This window comes from Motacilla alba, chromosome 7, assembly GCF_015832195.1.
Source record: "Motacilla alba alba isolate MOTALB_02 chromosome 7, Motacilla_alba_V1.0_pri, whole genome shotgun sequence".
Classification (NCBI taxonomy): Eukaryota; Metazoa; Chordata; class Aves; order Passeriformes; family Motacillidae; genus Motacilla; species Motacilla alba.
In genome coordinates this window covers 10,229,193-10,251,857 of record NC_052022.1, presented here as the reverse complement: position 1 = coordinate 10,251,857, position 22,665 = coordinate 10,229,193, and the positions used below count along the sequence as shown (strand labels likewise).

General features: G+C 41.2%; 1 protein-coding gene across 2 annotated transcripts; it reads right to left on the bottom strand.

Annotated features, from left to right (window-relative positions):
* Nucleotides 1-1,775: 1,775 nt before the first annotated feature.
* On the bottom strand, nt 1,776-14,248 carry CCDC14 (coiled-coil domain containing 14). 2 transcript variants are annotated; one of them, XM_038143395.1, is made up of 13 exons: nt 14,196-14,248; nt 13,130-13,185; nt 12,606-12,669; nt 11,838-11,910; nt 11,604-11,744; nt 10,368-10,601; nt 10,184-10,278; nt 8,681-9,236; nt 8,021-8,162; nt 7,348-7,427; nt 6,682-6,900; nt 6,464-6,596; nt 1,776-5,400 (listed from the first exon to the last, which is right to left on the bottom strand). In XM_038143395.1, the coding sequence occupies exons 1-13, from the start codon at nt 14,226-14,228 to the stop codon at nt 4,425-4,427; spliced, it is 2,802 nt and encodes a 933-aa protein (XP_037999323.1). In that variant the 5' UTR covers nt 14,229-14,248; the 3' UTR covers nt 1,776-4,424. The 2 variants fall into 2 exon arrangements, with proteins under 2 accessions (XP_037999323.1, XP_037999324.1); XM_038143396.1 differs by lacking the exon at nt 10,368-10,601.
* Nucleotides 14,249-22,665: the final 8,417 nt, after the last annotated feature.

Below are 22,665 nucleotides of genomic sequence, written 5' to 3'. Positions count from 1 at the left end.
TATAAACCACATAATGTTAGCTGTAACACAGATGGCCACTACACGTTGAGCTGTTTAAGCTGCTCTTTTTGCAGTCAGTGAAGCACCAATTTCACACAGTCTTTGGAATAGAGTGTAAAAACTTCAGTAATGGATATTCCCATGAATGCAAAAAGGAGATTTTCAGCATATCCCCTGCCTCTGAACTTGCAACACTACTGATGTCACCTCATGCCTGGCGATTGTTCCATGCCTGTGCACTGTGACTCCAATCTTGTGTGGGGCCAGGAGTACAACTGGAACCTTTGGATAACATTGTCTCCATTCTGTGCCCTGATAAACAGAAGATGACTGAAAGCATTGGGCTTTCAGTTCACCTTGTTGTTTGGTCTTCAAATAGTGAAACCATTCGCTGATGATGCATTTAGGTATGACCACAGGATCTGTGGAAATCTGAATTTCATGGTTGAGGCATCTTGCTCACAAACAATTTCACCCCCTTGTAACTGTGGCATTTCCACCAAGCCTTCAGAGGGAAAGTAGTGTGGACTGCTCCCTCCACCTCACTGCAGTAAAAGGCAAAAAGCCATAGTGAATAGACTTTCCAAGACTGTTAAAGAACACAGAAACAACCCATTTTCACAGATTAAGAGTAATCTGGACACTAAAGAAACTATTTTCTTCTCTACCTAAAAGATTTCTCAGAAAAAACAAACTCAGCCTATGCTGAAGAGAGGCCTGATCAACTGCAATACCAATCAAAGGCTGGGGGACAGTTGTTCTCCTCAGGCTCCCATCTGGTTGCAGCTCAAATTGCAAGAACAGTCATGAAAGTGACAGTGACTCTTGATTTCGCCTTAAAGCAGAGGTTAAAGTGAGCTCAGCAATAAGACCCCATCTCTTGCTTGACTCCTCTGTACCTAAAGCTCTACAGGCACAATTCCTGACTCATGTACTCCAGAATATCCCTACAGCTGGCTGAAGGAGAACATCTTGAAGAACCCCTTGAGATGGCCTGCCTGAGTTTAACTGGAAACAGGTAATTAGCGTGGGTAGTCTGATCTACCTAGGATGCTTCAGAGCTAAACCTGCATTTGGACTGAATTATATGTTATACCCACTTAAATATCTGAAATCAGACTTGACATTTTCATCCCTTCAGGTAAATTCTAGTATTCTAGTGTTCTAGTGCTGTGGCAGGTGTGCAGACCTGTCCTGGCTGACCAAACCTGAATAATCATCTACACTATTCTCATCTACACTATTCAGGGACCACTAACATGACTAAACCTATGACATTCTTTTTTTTATTTTTATTTTTATTTTTTGCCTTAGCCTGTTTCTCTGATCTAACAAAGGAAATGTTTCTTTGCCTTCTAAGGAAAAAAATCACCCTTAGGAATGCCTGCATTAAGTCAGAGACTTAAGAAAGGTACTTGAGGTAACAGCAGCAGTTCCTGATTTGTTTGGGGTTTTTTTTGTAACACATTTTGTGAAATATTGAAGTCTAAAACCTCCCTTCTATAGGTAAGTGAATGATGTTGCTACTTGACCTCATCTGGTGTCCCAGGACATTTATTAGCACGCAGAGATGCAATACTGGCTTTACTTCAGCAAAAAAGGCAGATTTTGTTCCTTACAAAGTTTTTGATGGAATTGGGCACAGTAGTAAGACAGCAATCCTTTGTGTTTGCAGGGAGCCATTACCATTCCCCTGTTCTTGGAATGGGACACTGGATTACAGGCACTCATTGCTCAAGAAAGCAGAGCAGGGAATTAATTATATGTGGGTTAAACTCAGTTACTCTGGAGTATCGCCTCATCTTTTCTATGCTCCACAAGAGAAAGGGTTCATAAAGGGGAAAGAGCTTGAGGACATGTTTTAAGAGTTCCTTTTCTTTCCACATCACTGGAAGGCACAGATGTCAACTTCACAGAATATGGTCTGTTAAAATGAAACTCTTGTAACTTCTGTGTTTACAGGAAAAACCTAGATGATGCTACATAACATCACAGAATGGATGGGGCTGGAAGGGATGGAAAACACCCTCTAGCTCCAACCCCCTGCCCTAGGCAGGGATGTGGTCCCTTACAGCAGGTTGTTCAAAGCCTAGAACAACCTGTTCAGCCCGGCCTCCAACACATCCAGGGATGGGGCAGTCACAACTTTTGGGGGAAACCTCCTCCAGTGCCTCACCAGCCTCACGGTGAAGATTTTTTAATAATATTAAATCATGAACACTGATGTCGCAGTTTGAGCTGTTGAAGGTAATCCATACAACAGAAGAGGTGTTTCACAGCAGCTATTCCTGAGCATATAACAGTGCATATTCATAATGCCCATATAGGGGAAATTCTATATTTCATTAAGGTGCCGTAGCTCTGATTGACATAGTGGAGTACAAAACAAAGGACCATTAAAAAATCTCTCTCCTTCCTGTCTCTTCTTCTAAGTTTCTCCTCCTTGGAAGTGGGAGACACATTTCCAACCTGCTCCTATGTCATTATGCCCAGGAGTGTTTTCCAGTAGTCATCTCCTGCTTTCATAGAACTGACTTCATAAACAGGAAACAAGTAAGATGGTGAAACCTCTTCCCCCACCAGTAAAAGTGAATGCAACTGCTGTCAACACAAGAGCAACATGCTTGGGCATCCTGACACCACAGCTGCCTTTAACATGCTGCAATTAGCTTTGGCCAGAAGGAATAACCTCTTTCAAGTCTTGGGTGCAAGGAGAAAATTGAATGAGTTGTCTACTAGTGAATATTCTTCCCATCGTTTTTCAGGTTTCTTGTGAGTTCTAAAGATTAGAATTTATTGTAGCTTGTATGGAGTGGTCTTTAACCCACTCCCTAATAACTGTTTAAATATTGCTTAGCTTCTACACTGAAACTACTTGTAAATACTTAATTAAAACCTGTTTGCTTTCATACCAGCAACCTTATTTTGAATCTGAGCACAATGACTGTGGAGAATACTGAGAAACCCAGGCCAAGCCTTAAAAGCATTCTAAATGACTGAAGTCACTATTTAGTCTAACTTTCCTTTTTCAAAGCAGGAGTGCCAGTTGGCATCTTCTGCAGTGTGTGTTCTCTTCATACCTTTGTGTGACTCAGTTACCAGTAACTAAAATAATCAGAGCTGCTCCCCAGCACAATGCATGGACAGCATCCTAACTAAATATGTCCACACAAGCAGATGACCATGAGGGACTTTTCTCCTACATGGAACATACAAGAAAAGAGTGCCAGGAAGGACAACAATGTTTTCTAGGAAAAAAAATAATAGGCAATTCTGCAGAAAAAGCAGTCTTAAACTCAGGTCTTTATGCTGCTGTTCCTTTTCCAAAGGTATTTTCCCTGAAAAACAGCTCTGAAGCATTGCTGGGGGTATAAGAGGCACAGAATAGTAGCAATGGTACCTTCCTCTACCTGTAACTTAAACATTATGCATATTCTTGAGACTGAGATGTGGTAAAGCCTGTCAGGGATAAGCACAGGCTGGAATAATTCCCTGTTCCACTCCCATGCCTGGGAAAGCCAATTCAGGTGATTCAGTCAGACTCTCTGTATTAATGTCCAAGAGATGTCTGACCCCTCAACAACTGTAGAATTTTCATGTCTTACTCAGGCTCTGTATTCTGGTGCTTTCCTAACTGTACTGGTTTGCCAACTTTCAGCTAAAGCCTCATTTGTCTCCTTTGTGTCAGCTCCGCTGCTTCTGTTCCTTAGCATCTTTCTGTTCTGTGTGTATCCACTGGTACTACATTCCCTCTTACTTTAGACAAAAGCAAATATTTGTAAAAGCATGCCCTATAACAGGACTGTAGAAAGCAAAGGAAATTTGATGATCCTTTTCTTGCCCTTGTCTGGACTCTCCACTTCATCAACTTCTTTCTTCAAGTACAATGCCCTAAAGAGAAAATAGTTTTAGCAGTGGTGAGTGAAAAGGGATTGCTTCGTGTATTTCAGAGGATGTATCATACACTAAAAATCCCATATTGATGGCTGTCTTTAGTTTTGGAATAGCATGATCCTGACTTAGCAACTGTAACTCTCAGCATTCCTGCAGAACTCCTCTGTAACTTGCTCCTCCCTGGTCTCTACCTGTGGAATCTCTTGCTCGTGTGCAGCACCTTACAACAGTTCTTTGGGGAAGGAATAAAAACCACAAGTAAACGAGTACATTTAATTTTGCAAGTAAAGAATATAAAATAAGTAATAATTTAAAAAGCCATTTCTATTTTATATAAAAAGACAGTTATTTCAAGTTGTACACATCAAGGGGAACAGCACCACTGCCTAATGAGGAACAAATTCTATCCATAATTGAGACAGCTAGGAACAAGCTGTTACACACAAATATACATATCAGTACCATACTTGATATACTTCAGAAAAACTTAATTTGTCCAAATAGCTGCAGCCCATTTTGCTTTCTCATACTCATTGTTTCCTAATGTTACTTTGCAGAGTCCTTTGTAACCTGGCTATGTTGGCATCCAAGGCTGCTAAGCTATTTTTAAAGTCCTCTTCATCGCGAGAAGTAAATGTTGAGAAAGAAGATGCACTCCAGTCAGACCTCCCTGAGAAATCATCAAATGAAATGCAACTAAAATCAGCCGCTTTACTGCCTGTTTTGTGAGAAACCCCTGCTGGAAATGGCATCGATGCACAAGGGTATGGACCAGGCTGAGGCTGGTCTGGTTTATCCATGAAATCTTTTGCAGCCCCACTTGGAACGCCTCTTGCTCTCACTTGGACTTTGTCACCTTCTGGTTTCGCTTTACCCCCTGTAACTTCAAGCGTGTTTTCCACAGTCTTTTTCACATTGTACCCAGCATTTAATTTATCCAGTAGAGTTGGATCCTCACATCCATACTGCTGCACAGAGCTTGGGAGCTCACAGTGGTAATCCAGCCTCTGACAAGCCCCTCTGCTCTGGGGTAGCACACCACTTCTTCCAGAGGCTGGCTGCTGTTTTTTAGAGGCACTGCTAGTCAGTGGAATATAAATTGTCTCATCCACCTTGGTCTGGTCATCTAATAAAGTTCCAGAATCACTCCCTGTTTCTGCATCTTGCTTCAATGGAGCTGGTGGTCCTCTGGGAGCTGATGTTTGCTCCTCTGTGAATGTACTGTTAATTTTACTTCCTTCAGCAGCAAACTTTTCATAGGACAGACTTTGCATTTCTACTTCTCCAATTTTATTTGGGAACTGAAGATTCGTATCTATTAAAATATGATCCATTTCTAATGTTTTAAGGTAAGTCATTACTGAAGTACTCCCAGGAAACAGCTCAGGTTGCATCTGCTTTTCATGGTCTTCCAAACGAGACTTTGAGAGAGATTTTTCAGGTTTGGGTCTGACACTGTCCCCTGTGAGGTCAGACAGAAGCTTGGCCATGCTGCCCTGCAAGGTTCTGTTAGGGTAAAATCAACCAAACAGATGGAAAATCAGCCACCAAAAATAAATAGTTAAAAACTTTTCTATAGAAACAAAATATTAGATTTATCAAGCTGTGGCAAAGTTGCAATGCACTGTCTAGATATTGTTATATGTGAACCAATTCCAAGTTTTTGGAATTCTTCTTCAGCTCACTGTGCCTAAAAAGTAACAAAAATAGCACAACCCAATGAAGTTCTCCAGATTATTCCTGGTGTACCTGCTTTGAGCAGCACATGATGAAATAAATTGATGCCAAGAAACTGCTACAAAGCTGATAGAAGCAGTTACCAAAATCACTAAGAAAGGTTCTCTGAATTATTCTTCCTATTGCATCTAAATAAAAAAAAAAAAAGAAATGATTCTTCTAACTTACTGCTCTGTCCATCAAAAGAGATGAACTTTTAGATGTTTATGTCTCTAGCACATACACAGACACACGTGTAAAGTGACATCATTCTACCACCACCTGGTGGTCAGCACAGCAGTCACAGAAGTGTCTAAACTTCCACTGAAGAATTTGAAATGTCTATTCAAAATATTCTGCTCTTCCAATCAGTCCCAACTAAAAACATGATAATATTTCCTTGGCCCAACATATCCAAAGCAATTGTAGATACACACCACTATAGAGCTGTAAAAAGCTATTTATGTCTCCCAGCTTGCCACTATTTTCAGCATAGAAGAGCAAGATAAAATAAATTCAGAGCAATAGTGCCTAGTGGCTAATAGATCCTTACAGATCTAATAGATCTGCTACTAGGAGTTAAGACTTCACATAAGTTATGGCAGATAGCATTTTGCTTTACCACAGAATTCAAGTCACAGAATATGACAACTCTGTTTTAAAACAAAATTATAGCAGCACTGTAACAAAATGAACTGCAAAGAGAAGGTTTAGCTTATGTGATCTCCCATCACCAAGATATTTTTTATTCCACAGGATGGAAAAAAAACCCCAAAAACCCCAAGGAATAAGAAAGATTTTTTAAAAAGAAAAATAATGTCAGGAGGCAAAAAAAAAACTTAGCCAATAGTACCTGGTTAATTCCCTCAGTCTCTTAACTTCTGCATCACGCTGACGTAATGTTATGGCCAAAATCTTATTTTCCTTCTCTGAAGCTTCCAGCTTAAACTGAAGGCTCTTCACAGTTCCTAATGCCTCTTCCACTTCTGAAATGCCAACAAGAACATACATAATTACTTCTTTTGACTTTTAAAACGCTAAACAAAGAATAACCAAATTGAAAACACGCACCAATCTTGAGCTTGGTGGAATGAATGTCATAATGCTGTTTGTTTTCTAGCAATTCTTCTTCCTTATCTTGAATACCTTTTGCAAGGTGTTTATTTTCTTCTTTCTGACTTTCTATTATTTTCAGTAGTTCTTCATTTTTAGCCTGCAGTGAGTCAAGGCCTTTCTGTGATTCTTTCAATTGACTCTGGAGCATCATATTCAAGGACTGCAAAGAAACCACTACCAAAAGTAAAACATAAAATGTTTAAGTGCTTTGTGTGGTAGCTTGAATTTCTAAACCAAACTAAGTTTTTAAATTATCTTGGTAATATGAATTTTGGTTACAGATAGAAGGGTTGATTTTTTTTATTTTTTGCAACAAGAAAAAGCTCAAGCTTTCTTCTTAATTATTTAATTAGTCATCTTCATTTTCAGAGGCACATAAGCAAAAATAACCTGCTTGGCAGCTGAAGAGCCAAATCCTCGTACATGGAGTCTAAAAAGGCCCAACAAACAGTCCATGCAAATGCAGTTCCAGCATTAGACCCACTTAGTCCAGCTACTACTAAAGGCCACAATACATACAGATAGATGAAACTACAGATATAGAAATAAAAAAAAAAATAGCTACTGTAATAAAGCTTTAACAAATACACCCCTAATCAAGCAACATTATTGGTACTTTACATTCATAATTGCAGCTCTGTCCTGATGTCTTCTCACTGCTTTCTTGTTCCCTAAGTTGCTGGTTTAATATTCTTAGTCTCCTAAATGTGAATTGTGAAAAAGCACAAATTCAGAAATATTAGAATACACTCCAAAGGACTGCACTTCAAATTAGTTTGGTGAGAAGTTGCTTTTGAGAATTAAATGTCAGGGAATATTTCAGAAACACACAGAAGTCTTAATAACACATTTTTCTTACATTCTGGTACTTCAACACAAAAGACCCTTTCCAAGTATCTGATAAATCCTGGTATATAACCCTCTTCTGAAGTAAATGCTACCCAGTTATGTGAGAACCCCCTGACATGAGAGACACTTCTGCATTTGAGAATAAACTACAAGAAGAACATGAGCAGGCTAACCATCTTGTTAGTGCAGTTTTCAGAGTGATGCGTTCACCCCACCCAGTTAAAGGCCCCATCATGAGGTAACTGATACTAGCAAAATACCAAAGCCATGCCGTGTGTTAATTATTGCTTTTTAGAGTGTATGGCCTTACCAGCACACTTTCTAATTCACAAATATTGCACAGACAGAAAGGGAAGAGCCTTAACAAAGGGGATTTAAACCAGAGCAGTTAGAGATGCTTTAGGTGCACGTGCAGGAAGCCCAGGCTCGCTGAGGAGCTCCCCACCTGCGCAGCTGGGCATTCTCACTGCGCAGAGGCTGCAAAGCCAGAGCTATTTCAGCCTGGATATTCGTACTTCCCACCACAGCTGGGAGCAAGGATACAGAGTCTTCCACTTCACTCATCAACCTCAGCATTTCTGAGTCACCTGCAAGAAGTGAGGGAAGAAAGAGACTCCATAAACCCATAAATCTGTAATATAACTAATGTTTTACATATGATTAAGCAACCTACAAAGTGATTTAATAGTAGCTGGTGTTTTTTTCCCCCCAAGAAAATTTGATCTTTAAGTATATTTATTTAAAATTGTTGAGCTTGAGTATGAAAACTATGCTTTACATCCTCAATAAAACACAACCCAACACCTTTCCAACCAGCCTAGGTGGGACTGCTGTTGCAATCTGTCCCCACCAGGACCCTTCTCAGGGGAAAGCTCTGTATATGGAATAGCAACAATCTTTATCTTGCTGTCATGATAAAATTAAAATATTATAAAAATAATTTTACTTATACAGAGTGAATCCTGAAGGTTTTACAGTTGTGAAAAACCACAATAAGACGTCACATATCATCTGACACATACAACTTGCAGAAACTGAAGTGCTCACTCCTTTAATTGAGTTATTTGTGTGTAATAACCCTACTGCACAATGAATATATCCTCACCTTGATCTGTTACCAGTGCTCTGAGCTCACCCATAAGATACTTTACAGTCCTAACTTTATGGGCTGTTTCTTCCGGACTTTCTTTTCTAGATTTTAGAACTTTCTTCACACAACTTGTCTTACAGCTTGTATCTCTCACTGGAGACACATCAAGTACATCCAATTCATCTTCTTCACTGACCATGTCCTCACTGTGCTCCTCAGGAGTATCCTCCTCTGTGTCACATGAGCCACCATGTTTCGCTGGACAGTGATGGTGGCCCCTCTGTTCAGCCCTGCCATTCAGCATTTCATGGGATTGTAGCAGGGCTTGGATGCACCGCATCAAATCTGCTTCTCTAATCTGCTGCTCCTGGCTTGGGGCCATCTCTCTGGCACAAGATGTTGGGAGCAATGCCGGCACTGAAGGGGTTGATGCTCCTGGTGCTGTACAGGGCATCACACCAGGAACAGCAGCTCCAGACTGTGTTTGTGCAGGAGCAGCAGAAACCACTGGGCAAACCACAGGTCCTCCCATCTCTGGCACATTTTCATTGGCACTGTCTACAGGAACACCCTGCATAGAAGATATTCCAATTAAACAAAAAATTAACATGGCTTTTAAATCTTTAGGAGAAAAATCCTAAACAGCACTACTCTTGTCTGATTCAATGTAAACTTGTTCATTCTTTGCTAATTCTAAGAACAACTACAAATTAATAATGGAATAATTTTCCTGTATAATAAGGAGAACTTAAAACGTAAATCTGATTTAGATTACCTTTAATGTTATTGGCAACATTAAATCACAGTTCTTTTACAGCAGTTCTGTAATGAAAACCCTCAGCAGTTTCTTGAATCCAAGCAGAACAGGGAAGAAAAGAAATATAAAGGACAACACTATTACCTTCCAGTATTTTAAGTAGGTGTATTTTTTAAAAGTCAAGCTCATCACTAGCTATACATAGACTGCCTGCAGATGGAAGGTAAATCTACAGCCTTTCAGATTCAAGGTAGATTCAAGCCCTTTGCCACATTTCCTGAGGTGGCAGCTGGTATTCTCTATCACCTCTATTCTATACCTTGAAGTACATAGGCATTTTAACACGTGGCTCTAAGATAATACAGCGTGTCTGAAGAAATAATTGCCTTGATCACTTGCAGGGAAAGCTCCATAAGATACATGAGTTCTTCTGTCAGGAGTTGCTTAATGATCCTAGTGAGCATTACTGAGAATGCAATTAACAGTAATCAATAAATTCCTGCACTTTTCATGTTTGCTGTCCTTTACAGAATTCCCCAGGCAGAAGCAAGCAGCCAGCTGAAATGCCTCTAATTTCATTTTTTGGTGTCTACATAAAATGTGTTTTGAATAGCAGTGTTTTGTCTGTGCATCACTACAGTTTGAAATACACAATTTTTTTAAAGGAAAATTATTAGGAAAACTGACACAAGGAAATGTATAAATAAGCAGGCAGTGCTAATTCAATTTTTATTGATAGTGAGAATCAAACTTTTACTTACTGACTGAGTAGATAAGGCATTAGCTGAATGCTGCAGGGACAGTGTTGATGTGGAGGTAGGTAACTGACAATTCAAAGCTGTAACATTTTGACATCCTAAAAGAAAACAACAATTATAGATCAGGGCAATGTGGGCAAAACTCATGCAGTTAAATAGTAAACTCTATATTATCAGTTCCACTAACCCTGCTTTGTGGTAGGAAAAGGAGTTACAGTAGGAATTTCATTGCTCTTCTGTGGGGGTTGGCCAGTTATCAGAGACATCTGAGTTTGCACATGCTGATACAGTTTCTGATATGCCCCAGGAGAGTGGTCACTGCAAGGCCCATGAATTGATTGAACCATCTGACTCTGTGCTGCACTGGAAAGTTCCTTCTCAGCAGAAGGTGTGGTAGATGAGGCAACTTTTCTATTAGGCACTATAGAAAAAGAAAGAACAAAAAACTCCATCTGATGTTGCCTGTCTTCTTGATCTACACAAACCCATTGTATTGTCTGGCAGATTCTGGAAGGCTCCCTTGAAAACAGAAACAAAGATCCTATGGCCCAGGATACCAGTCAGATTTTAATTCACTAGCAAATGAATCCATCCATTTTTTCTTCCAGACAGAGCAACCTAAACCAGTTGGACAGGCAGCTGTCCTTGGAGGAAGCACAGAGACTTAATCCTACAGAAGGCCAGTTCTAAAACAATTCTTGAAATCTCTGTTTAGGTATAATTAAAACTCAGTAATTTTACCATGCTGGGAAGATATCAGCTACATGCTCACTTGCACAGTTCCCAGTGGGCATTCTGCTACACACCTGTCTATAGGCCAAACCCACCTACTGGATTAGAAATTGCACAGAAGAAACAGGGTGCAGAGAGGCAGAAATGACAATAAATGAAATATTTCCCCTGGAAGCAAGTCAGCTGACAGTACTTCATCTACCTTTCTATTCAGGGCTTTGGCCACTAAACCATTTGAGGTCTTGTCATTTCTAGCCACACTTCCCTGTTTTCACAAATCCTTCTTTGAGAAAAGCCCGGCTGGACATTGAACTTCAGACCAGTTTCTACCTGTGGATCCTAAACTGAGTCCAAGGACTGCAATGCCTTCCTGCCCAAGAGAAATAGGGAGAGGGTATTACCATTCTCCTCCACACTTCCTACCAGATAAACCTGATGATGTTGATAATTGTAAATATACTCAACCTTCTTCCATGTATCTGAAGTTCAAACACTTGTGAATTTCAGTAATTGTTTAGTAAACATTTAAGGTTTCTAAAAGGAAATAATACATCCTTTTGTGGAACCAGCCCAGGATCAACCTGTAACAAATGGCAACAATTATGTGAAGCCTTACTGAATCTCTCTAAGTTGAGGAGTCTTTCCAAGTTGCTTGAAAAAAAATAAATCAAGCCTAAGAAAGCCCACTTACCAACTTCTTTTTGGACAGGGGCAGGAGTAATGATTCTTTTTAACCCTTTCTTCTTGGAAGTATTTCCTTTGGTTGGCAAAGGCTTGGAAGTAAATTTAAAGGTACTTGTTTTCCCAGGTTGTTTATGGACAGTCTCCCTTCCTAGTATTGATTGAAAGAAAAAGTGGTAAACAAAACAAATCAAGAGAGTATTACAAAACCTAAACATGTAACTTGTGTTTTTATAGGTACAACCTGTAGCTTCCTTTTGTAAGATATTCTTCAGTAAAGCTGCACAATGCTCAAGTCTGTTGTGAACAGTATCAACCTGCACAAAGAGCACTGCAGTCAGTAAATGAGTAGCACTGTTTTCTTTCAGTAAACCAAGATGCTGTTTTAGAGGTGAGTGTGCTCCAATTTGCCACCTGACAAACAACAACTCATAACCAAAAAAATATGTCATTTCCCATGTACTACTCTGCAATTACATGGAAGTTTGCAAATACACAGATTCTGAAAAATAACTGAATTGTGCTGTTGCACCCATGTCCATTTGCTCAATTTGAGGTTCATTACATGTATGTTTTTTATTCTCACTTCTATGTGCATTTAAACAATACAACCTACTTGTATTTTGGATTCAACTAGCTCAGGACTACACAAAACCAGAACTGCAGCACTGGCTGTGCTACTCTTTCTTTCCAGCACAAAAACCTAACAAGGGCAGCTGCTCTTCTGTGGGGGCCAGCCCTTGTCCATAAGCAGCTTATTTGTGTTTGCAAAACGTATCCTGAGCCTTGAGGAGATCTGTCAGAGCCAAACTCCCTGCACACAAAGCCCATTTGCTGCTATCTGCAAGACACAGTACAGACATTCCTGCTTGCCTTGCAGGAGCAATTCCAGGTTCAGATGCAAATTAATTAGGATCTAAATTAATCTGGCTTTCTTCTGTTACTCAAGGTATTCCTATTTCCCTTCTCTTTAGACAACAGGGTTATCTGTGTTAAAGAGCCATTTAATTACCTGATTGGCAGATTCAGTGGAATAGAATTCTGCAGCAGAATGACATCCTTTCTTTAAGCCAAATCTGAAAAAGTGAAATTCACTGTTTATACCACCGCCTTAATGGGAAACAAAGTAAAAAATCACTTACTTTCAATCAATAATAGCAAGCATAAAAAAATTAATGCCATCATGGGACAAAATAACTTTCTATTTCTGAAAACTCTGCATGGCTGCAAAAAACATATTAAGCAGATAACAATTTATATCAAAGAAGAATTCAGTCTCCTCTCTACAGCTAGTAATTATATAAATTCAGTCTTTTTATAAATAAAACATGAAGAATGAAATCTGTGTTTTTATATGCAAAATTTCTATTCAGTTTGTGCCTGTCTATTCAAGGGCTGCTTAAAACTTTTCAGTTCAATGTGTTTTAGATATACACACAAGGATTTTTTTGTTCAATTGAGGTATGATAAATATAAGGCTCCCAAATGCTCACATATACACTCAATTTAAAACAGTATTAGTGAATAAGGTCTTACTGATTTCTTCCATTTGTTAGTTTAGTTGCTCCTGACAGCCTTCCAGAAGACAGAGCCTGTTGATTACAGAAATACACCTTGATTTTCTTAAAGTATTTTCATAACACTTGAAGACTACTATTGCCCACCAACTCCAAGAACTTTTGCCAAGGTGGATCAGTGCAAGGGACGTTACAGCTCTCAAGGCAGGGGTGCAACTGCTGCCAGTAGAGCCTGAGACTTGCGGGTTTCATTTCACAAAATATGCCTTGACAGCAGGATGCTTTGGTAATTTCCACAGCATTCTACAGACACAGCCACTCACTTAAGGACTCTCCCAAGAGCTGATGTACAAATGTGTTTCAAACGGAAACCATGCTTGAGAAATACAGACCTGAACTGTAGGGACTTTATGAGCCATCTATGGCCAGAGCACACAGCACAGGAACACAACCACAGTCACAGAACCACAGCATGGGTGAGGCTGGAAGGGACACAGTGGCTCAGGCAGGGCCATCCCAGCGCACATGGCACAGCTCTGCATCCTGACCTGTTCCTGAGCACCTCCGGTGAGGGACACTCCACATCCTCTCTCTTCTTGCTCGTATTCAGGTGGAACTCCCTGTGCATCGGTTTCTGCCCACTGCCTCGTGTCTTACTGCTCGGCCCCACCGAGCAGAGCCGGGCTCCATCCTCCCACACCCCCCTTTAGCCATCCATACACATTGGTAAGGCCCGCTCCAGCCATCTCCTCTCGGGGCTGAACACACAGCCCCTTCAGCCTTTCCTCTTCAGGGAGATGCTGCAGACCCCACTGATCCTCGCTGCCTTCCGCCGGAGCCACTCTGGGAGCTCTCGGGCAGACAGGCAGGCCCGGAACCGCCCGCGGCGCCTCAGGACCACCGTCAGGCGGCTGCGGTGCAAGCCGGGCTCGGCCTCGGAAGGCCGGACCTCGCGCAGGAATCGTTACGCGGACGGCGGGGGGGATCCCCGGCGCCCCCCCATCCCCTCCGAGCACACCCGGGCTCTGGCGAGGAGGCCCCGAACGAGAACCGCGCCGCGCCCGCTCCCCCCGGCCCTCACGCACCTTGCGGGAGCGCGCAGCCCCCGGCGCGCCCATGGCCCGGCCCCGGCCCCGCCCCCGCCAGGTCAGGCCCCGCCTCCGCCCGGTCTGGCCAATCACCACCCGGTCCGTTCGCGAGGGGGCGTGACTAATATAGGGGGCGTGGCTAACAACCCCGCCTCGCGGCGCGCCGGCGGCCGCGGGCGCGGGAAGAGTAGGAGATGAGCCGGGCAGCGCGGCCGGGGATTGGCGGAGAGCGGGCAAGGAGCGGACCAATGGCGGGCGAGAGGGGAAGGGCGGGGCTAGGCGGGCCGTGAGGGGCGGGCCCGGCTCTCCTCAGGGCGGTGCTCCGCGGCCGCAGGGGCTCCCTACGCTCGGGGAATCCGGGAAAACCGAGCCCTGAGGTGAGTGGTCACAGAGTCACAGAATCCATCGGCTTGGAAGAGACGTCCCTGCTCATCGAGTCCAGTCTGTGACAGAACACCACCGTGTCAGACAGACCCTGGCACTCTGTGCCACCTCCAGGGTCCGCTGCTCTACCACATCCCTGGGTAGCCCGTTCCAGTGTCTAATCACCCTTTCAGTGAAGAAATACCTCCTCTTGTCCAACCTGAATCACCACTGGTGCAGCTCTGGTCTATGCCCTGTGAAAAACACGTTCACTCTCCTGTGAAAATTCAAAAAATTTAATAAAGGACAATAGGAGACAAAGCAAATATTATTATGGCCGGGTGCATCTTAGCACTCAGCCAAGCACACACTGTTATCTTCGGGGATACCCCTTATGTACCTTTTCTCTTATATCAGCCTGTTGCATATTCATAGACCCTTATGCATAGTAAACTTTCCCCCAAACTAGTTTACGTGTTCCAAGAATTGTTTAGCATGTCTCCTCCTTGGATCCACCTTTTAAGAGCGTGCATATATTCCTTGGTTGTGGTTTTAGTCCTTTTTTATCATCACCTTCAGTTTTGGCCCCAGGCATCACCATCTTCAGGCGGTGAGTGCTGATAGTTGGCATATCTATAGCAGGTGTCCTCTTCACAGGTTCATTAGATGTTATCCATCCAAGCAGGCATTTTAACACAAGCATCCTCACATCAGCTATTTCACTACTATGTCTAAGCTTAACTAACAACAGAAATGAAAACTGTATCTTTAAAACAAAGTTACTTTAACACCACACATATAGAATCCGTTTTAATATTTGCGAAAAGCCAATATTATAATATGTATCTATAACAGTCCTCTTGTCCTGCCTGAGCCCCCTGGGCCTGCCTGTGCTGCAGGGGCACAAAGGCAAAGCAGGCTGACTGGGAAAGGAGTTGCTGGGTCGTGGTGTGCAGGCTGTATCCGTCTGTTCTTGGTCCTGCACTCTGGCTCCCAGCTTGTTAAACCTTCTGCAGCATTCCCAGAGCACACCTGTGTGTGTGGATCATCAGGGGTGGTGCCTCAAGCTCCACACTCACAAACACACACAATGTTTATCACTGGCATATCAGTATTCTGCATTTCCTCGCTTATGTTAGCTGAAGAAATAGACCTTGTGAACATACAGAATCGGAAGCAATTACATTTACTCAGGCTGAAAATGTGGTTGCATTACTATGCTATTAAGGCTACTATAGCAGAAGTGTGTATAAATATTCAACATCTCTGCTCTCCCAATGTGTAAACGGTATTGTTATTACCGTGTTAACATTTACACTGAAATTATGACAAAATTGAATTAAAAATATATTGTCAATGTATTTATCATCCTGTCAAGAAAAAACCCAAACTAAACACTAAAAGATTAGGGTTTTCTGGCAGGAATTTGGAGACTTCTTCAATTCTTCTCACTGAAAATTAAAAATTATAAGATCACTGTAATAGAACAGCTGGAGAAAGGAATATAAACTAGAAAGATAAAAGAGAAAGATGAAAAAAGCTCAAAAAGACGTGTGGCAACTACCAAATTAGAGCCAGAACCATTGGCATACTTTCTTTTTAAGGTAGTTTCTGGAGGTTTATGGATTAATTCTTACTCAACTGATAGATATGGGTGCAGTATTTAAATGAAGAAGAATTATTGCAAGGAGTTTAGCAACAAGTAACATAAAAATCCCAATCCCCCCTCAATCCCATCCTTTGGTTTGAAGACACACAGATCAGGCAGCGCTTTGTTTTTATCATGCAAAGGAAAATGAATACAGAAAGCTACCAGGGCCCATTCTTGCCAACTGATCCCTTGTGAAACTACAGGCAAGACTGCCTAATAAATAATTTTTAAAAATGAAACCGCAAGGATTAAAAATGGCATAAATAATTAAAATTCTCATGTGTGGGGTTTCACCCCCGGATTGCGATGACCCCGAAAGATGGAAAAGTCCTTCCTCCAACCCGTGCCTTCGAAGAAAGACTCAGTAGTCTTCTGTTGTCTGTTCTCAAGGTTGTTTATTGTTGGTTATCTACAAGATTCTTCTCCTGAGCTGCTGTGGCCCGTTCAGCAGCTCAGACAAAGGCACACTGCCCTTCCAGGGGGCTGGTGCTATCTTTTATATCATATATTACGTACTACATGTTTATGCTTTCTCTCCAATACCTACTATCTATATTGAATGGTGACTTTCTACTCTAAACCAATCTGTGAGTGCCAACATCACCAAAGACATGGAGGCTAGGAAGGAGAAAGAAAGAGGACAGGGCACACCCAAGTCCCTCCATCTTAGAGCCCCTGACCCCCATGTACAAAACTTGGACCCCCGCGTACAAGGCTTAAAACCCCCCTGTACAGCACTCAAAAATCCTACCCTTTACTTCGTGACTACTTCTACTACAATATCTAAACTTTTGTGACTTCTTGTTCTTCCTGCAAAGTTGGTAAACTGTTCCATGGGTCAGATTCAAAGCCACAGGGGTCTCTTGCTGCATGCCAGGGTCTCAGATGCTTTTGACCTGGGTCTGGAACGTCCGAGAATGTCTGTGGGACATTCTGAGTTCCGACACTCATGGTCACAGAGCTCCAAGTTGTCACTCTCTAAAGACAAGGACAAGCTGTTATGCGACTCATGGTAGAACTGCAAGGGTTTGCAGCAGTGTGTGCTGAGCACAGACTCACCCAGCACAAGATGGATACTTCTTCTGACTGACACTGGCTTTCTTTATTGAAACAGTGTGGGAAATCACTGAATATCTCTGGATCTGTCTGGTTGTTATGGTAAAACTGGATTAATAAAAGGAGATTCTTCTTTGTCTAACCAACTGAAATGCTTCAAAGTCATGAGCTGCATTCATACATATTATTACATTGTTACTCATATTTATAATCAAAATATCTTTCAGAGAGAAAAGGTAATTCCATTAAGTGAAGCCATTTTTATCTTTTCCTCCTGTTTGACAGATAACTAACATTCCTCAAACAGTTCCAGGACATGGTTTTGGATATGGCTGAGGCCTTTGTGAAAGAAAACTGACAATCTTCCAGGTTTCACCCCTATTTTGTGTAGAAATAATGCTAATGTCCTTTAGAAAAGCAGAAAAAAAAGCCGGCAAATGTGAGATAAATAAAAGCATAGTATATGTGGAAGAAAAGACTCAAATCATTAGCCAAGGAAGAGCTGCCTGAATGATAAATAATTAAAACATACATGTGGTTGTATTTGCAATCTTAATACTTGAGGTGCTGTCCATATTGTATGAAGCGTCACTGAAAATAACAAAAAGCTTGTTCTTACCCTAAATTATTTACAGAGTGAGTTGAAACACCAGGGTCTTACAGAAAACTCTGTACAAGACTGATGTGCTTAATAATGATGAACAAATACACACAGAACACAAGCTCTTGAGGAGCAGAGATCTTTGAGGGAACAATACTCGAATAAAGTAACAATGCTCCTTTGTTGCAGGAAGGAGAGAAAGTGAAGAAAATGAAGCTAATAAATGTGAGAGAAGACACTCATCAATCAATCAATCAATCAATCAATCAATTTTCATCAGAAAATGGGTCTTTTCCAGAACCTACCTAGGAAAACCAAGGCAAGTTCACAGTCAGTGTAAGTATGAAAGTCTCTTGCTACCACTACTAACAAGTTCTAGTGATGTAATTAAATACTAACCTAAGCATGATTGAGCACCAGCACAAACTAATGGTAAACTTTCCTCTGAGCTTTCAAAAAAGTTGTGTGGTCTTAACAAGGGAGCATTTCACAAAATAAGGAACTTTTTATCAGGCAAGCAGGCCAAGAATACTAGTCATTATTGTTTGAGATTATTTTGGTAGTTCTCCAAGTCTCTGTAAGTGTACAATTAGGGAATGAAGCTACAACTTGGCTAATAGAAAGCAAATTAACAGACTTTTGTCTATCCACGTTTCCTTCAATCTACATAGAGCCAACAGAAAAGAGCAGGTGAATAGCAATGAATATGTAGCTAAGAAAGCAAACTATAGAAAACAGATACTTTCTTTGTCAAAGTCAGGCTTAAGGGATGTCTTGACCACAGTGGAATATGATTGGAGGAAGCAGAAGTTTAATAGAGAATGTTTCAGTTGGATAGGTAGAGATATAATGAGGAGGTTAAGATTGATATATTATGGACTCTAGAACTGAGGTGCAATTGTAAAAGAGGCTTCAAAATTATCTACACTAGATTTTCAATGTCTCACTCCAATTTCTATCATGCACAGCGAAAGCTACAGCAGCACTTGCTGCATGGGAGACCTGTGGTCTCAGTGGTTCACAAAGCCTGCCTCCACATTTTTATTTTCTGATGTCTTTGGAATTAATGTGTCTATAAACAATGGATTTCTTCTTCGTATTATGTAAATACAGAGGGGGAAAAAACCCAACCTTTGCTTTGCTCTGTCTGCCCACATTTAAGTGGAGGATCTTTTGTAAAGCTCATTAAATGCTCTTCATCCTGAGAAGTTCCCACCAGGATGAAATCAGAAGGGGGTTGAGTTATGACTTGTAGGAGACATCAGTAAGAGTCGAGCTGTCATGGCCTTTCTGAGCTGATGACGGTGTCACACCCAGAGTGCTCAGACGGCCGGTGACACGGTGCTGGCAGCAGGCGACACTGTGCTGACTCAGGACTGGTGCGGGAGGCTTGACTTCCACGAGGTGGCGGCACGGGCACGTGAAAATTCGCTCTGCGCTGAACCTGAAAGGGACTTGGTATTTCCATGGGATAAATCCAGGCACATCTTGAGTTAGGGAATACTAGCAGAATTCCCTGGTATTTCACAGAATCTTTGTCACAACTTGTCTTTTTAGGCAATCTTACTGACAAGAGCAATGTTTTATTAGTGGAAGTGTGTGAAAATAGTAATTTGTACCTAAAACACTATTTATCTATTGCTGTGCTAAATGTAAAATCTACTGTGACATCAAACTGATCTTTAAAACCACAGAGACAACTTTCACAGTAGGCAAGTTTAATAGGAGATCTAGAATCTGATAGGTTTAGGGGAAAAACAAACTAACAACAGATTAATACCTCAGATATTCATTTTCATTCTAAGTTATGAAAAGAAATTAAGCAACAGAGGAACAGTAAATAAAATATCTGAACAGAATTATCTCTAATTAGAGCATTTGTTCAAATTTCCTATGAGGCAGGTTTTGGAACTAGCAGTGAGAGTATTGAGGTCAGAGGTCAACGAAGTTTCTCCCACCAAGGTTAAATCCTGTAACTTTTATTGTTTTAGGAGAAAATTCATAGATAAGAAAGTTATAATATCTAAGAGACTTAAAAATAATATACTTGTGTTGCAAACAGCCAGCAGAGCTTTAAGCACAAATATCTGCTTGAAACTTTAACTTTCTGTTTGAGCTGTACCAGACCATTTGGGTGATCTCAGGGGCTCCCTTCCAAGCTGAATGGTTCTGTGATTCTGATTCAAAACGTTTTTCTTCTACTTTTTTTTTTTTTCTTTTTCCCTTCACATCCACTTTTGATTATCTCAGTGTAATCTATTGCCTTGCTCACATCCATGGCCTAACCTCATCTGAATTAATGTTTTCAGCTGGGAAATAAAGCTGGCTATGCTGATATAAAAGCAGTGCTATAACCAGTGCTCTGTTAATCCTCCTCATGATCCTACATAGAAATTATGGGACTATGTATGTAATTGTGTACTCAACTGTGCTAAATTGCATGAGTGAGAGGTCCTTTCTGAAGATAGCAGTGAATCAATCACACCAATACCTCTAACTAGTCACATCAGCACTGTAACCTGCTTGTTTTCCACTGATAATAGAAATTCACAAATCCATTTTCCTCTCTCTATTGAATAGCTAAAAGAATTGAAGAAGTCACACATTTAAGTGCTGTGAGAAGGATGTAGGTACTTTTCTGAACCCATAGTGAAACCCATGACTGTATTTCCTGTGTTGTCAGCATTAAGTGATAAGCTTTTAAATTCTGGTTTCTTGAGGAAATGTGAGAAGACTGCAGTTTGCTTTCCATATGTATTGACTATCAATTGCCATTAGATCCAAACGCATTATCTGCCCTTTGGTTTTCTCAGTAACTGAAAACACATGTTGTGGTACCGACTTCCCCTCATGTTCTTGGGTTTCTTTGACAGAGACTGCCTGAATATGAGGTAGTGTGGAAAGATGCTGATGTTTCCTTTGACACAAGAAGTTTGTTCCACTCTTCTTCATTAGCCATACAAAATCAGAGTGAGTGAGGAATAGCAAGACAGAACCAGGATATTGGTTCAGCAATCAGTCCTTGCTGCTGAGTGATGCTGGAAACAAGGGAAATATTTTGTGATCACACTCACAGCAAAGGCACAGCCCTGCAGAAACAGCTGTGACAAGCTGTTACATAAAGCCTACAGCTTTGTCCCTGTCTCTCCAGCTGTCTTCCTCAATGCTTAATTTGTTGTCAATTGTCTGGAAAGGAAAAAGCTATTACAAATATTCTTGCCTCATTGATCCTTGAAAGAAGATAGTCAAAGTAATTCCCTCATTCCATAAAAAAAGATTTCCTCCTGACTTTTAGTGGTTACCTGGTTAAAACCTTGATCTCCTTTTTCAATATAAACATCAACATAAAACCACAATATACAGCATATTCATTCAGGACACCATGGAAGTATGAATAAACTTTCAACTCCGAGCAGGTTATATGCCAGGCTTAAAAACTTCAGCCGCTCAGTTCTTTCAGTAAAGTGTCCAATACTCCTTGCACTCTCAGATAAGTCTTCTGGGAGATGGAGTGCCTCCTTTTTGTGAGCCAATCCAGCTACAGGCAATATATCTCTCCCTTCCATCTGGGGATAAGTTCAAATTAAAAATGCATCACAGGAAAAATGCATCCTATTTGCTTCCATTTAGAGGAGGAAAAAAATTTCTGTAATCCAATATCATCCCCCAAAATAATTGAATTTGGCTTGACCTAGGCTTTTCTTTTTGAGGTGTGCCGTGATATGTGGGGAGCATCAGTGACATCAGAGACTAATTTGATGCCCAAAGTACATATTTGTTGGGTACATTTAAAAAAGATTATAGCAAAAATACTCTATAAATAAGGTGGGAGGATAAAGTGGAAGCACATAAATGATTATAAGTCATAAAAATACAGGTAAAATTAACAGTGTGAGTGCAGAAAATAGCTAGTTCTTTAACATCTGGAAGGATGTTAATTTTACAGAAGTGTGGCCTGGCTATAATTTTATATTTGTTACTGGACATTTAGTCATGCATATTCTTTCTTTGGCAATGGGGATATGACTTGGAGGAGCAAGTGATCCGAGTATGAAAACCAGAAATCTTCAGGGCCAAAGGAAGCACAGCTGAAGAAATAATCTACCTTCCAATGTATAGAAACAGCTACTAGATCAGTATTCACCATCTCTTGTATTTATATTATCTATATAGAATATTTACAGACATACGAGTGGAAGCAAATCATCCAAACTAAAAATGTAGTCAGTGTTAACATTATTACTGTTGAATAAGTAGCCTATGGATGTAAATTATCCATGTTAAACATGATTGCCCCAGAAGTGGGGAAGACATCTCTTGCTTTTTGATTCGAGACCTTTAGAGCTCTGGTGTGATGTCTTTTCATTCTGTCCAAGGCATCCTTCCTGATGTCTGGGGAATATCGCTGTGGGCCACAGCAGCTGCACAATAGAGAGATTCAGATCTCTGGCATCAAACTTGAGATGTCAAAACAAAGACGGCAAGCCTGGAGGTCACCAGGTCTCTTCTTCTGCCTCAAGGCTGGAACAGAGATGTCTCTGCCCATCCTGCCAGGAGACTGCTCTTGAAGACCTCTAGCCTTTCCATGTGGCATTCCATGTCCTGCAGCCCTGAGGGCATCAGTGGCCCTAATGGTTCTGCCCAGCCATCCTTGGAACAGCCCTCATTCCTGCCCAGGGACTTTGATTTCAGCCTGGCCCAGGGCTGTCAGTCCCTGCCCCAGCAATGCCATAGGGTGCCAAGCTCAAGCCACAGCCACACCTTGCTTGGCCATGTGCCTTCCTGATCCCAGTTTG

What these genes read in the sequence shown, in the direction of transcription:
- CCDC14 (XM_038143395.1), bottom strand. Translation starts at nt 14,228, where the DNA reads ATGGGCGCGCCGGGGGCTGCGCGCTCCCGCAAG. An exon ending in GAGAATGCCCAGCTGCGCAG is followed by an intron (nt 7,428 to 8,020) that starts GTGGGGAGCTCC and finishes ATTCACATTTAG; the next exon opens with GAGACTAAGAATATTAAACC. An exon ending in ACAGAGCTGCAATTATGAAT is followed by an intron (nt 6,901 to 7,347) that starts GTAAAGTACCAA and finishes TACTTTTGGTAG; the next exon opens with TGGTTTCTTTGCAGTCCTTG.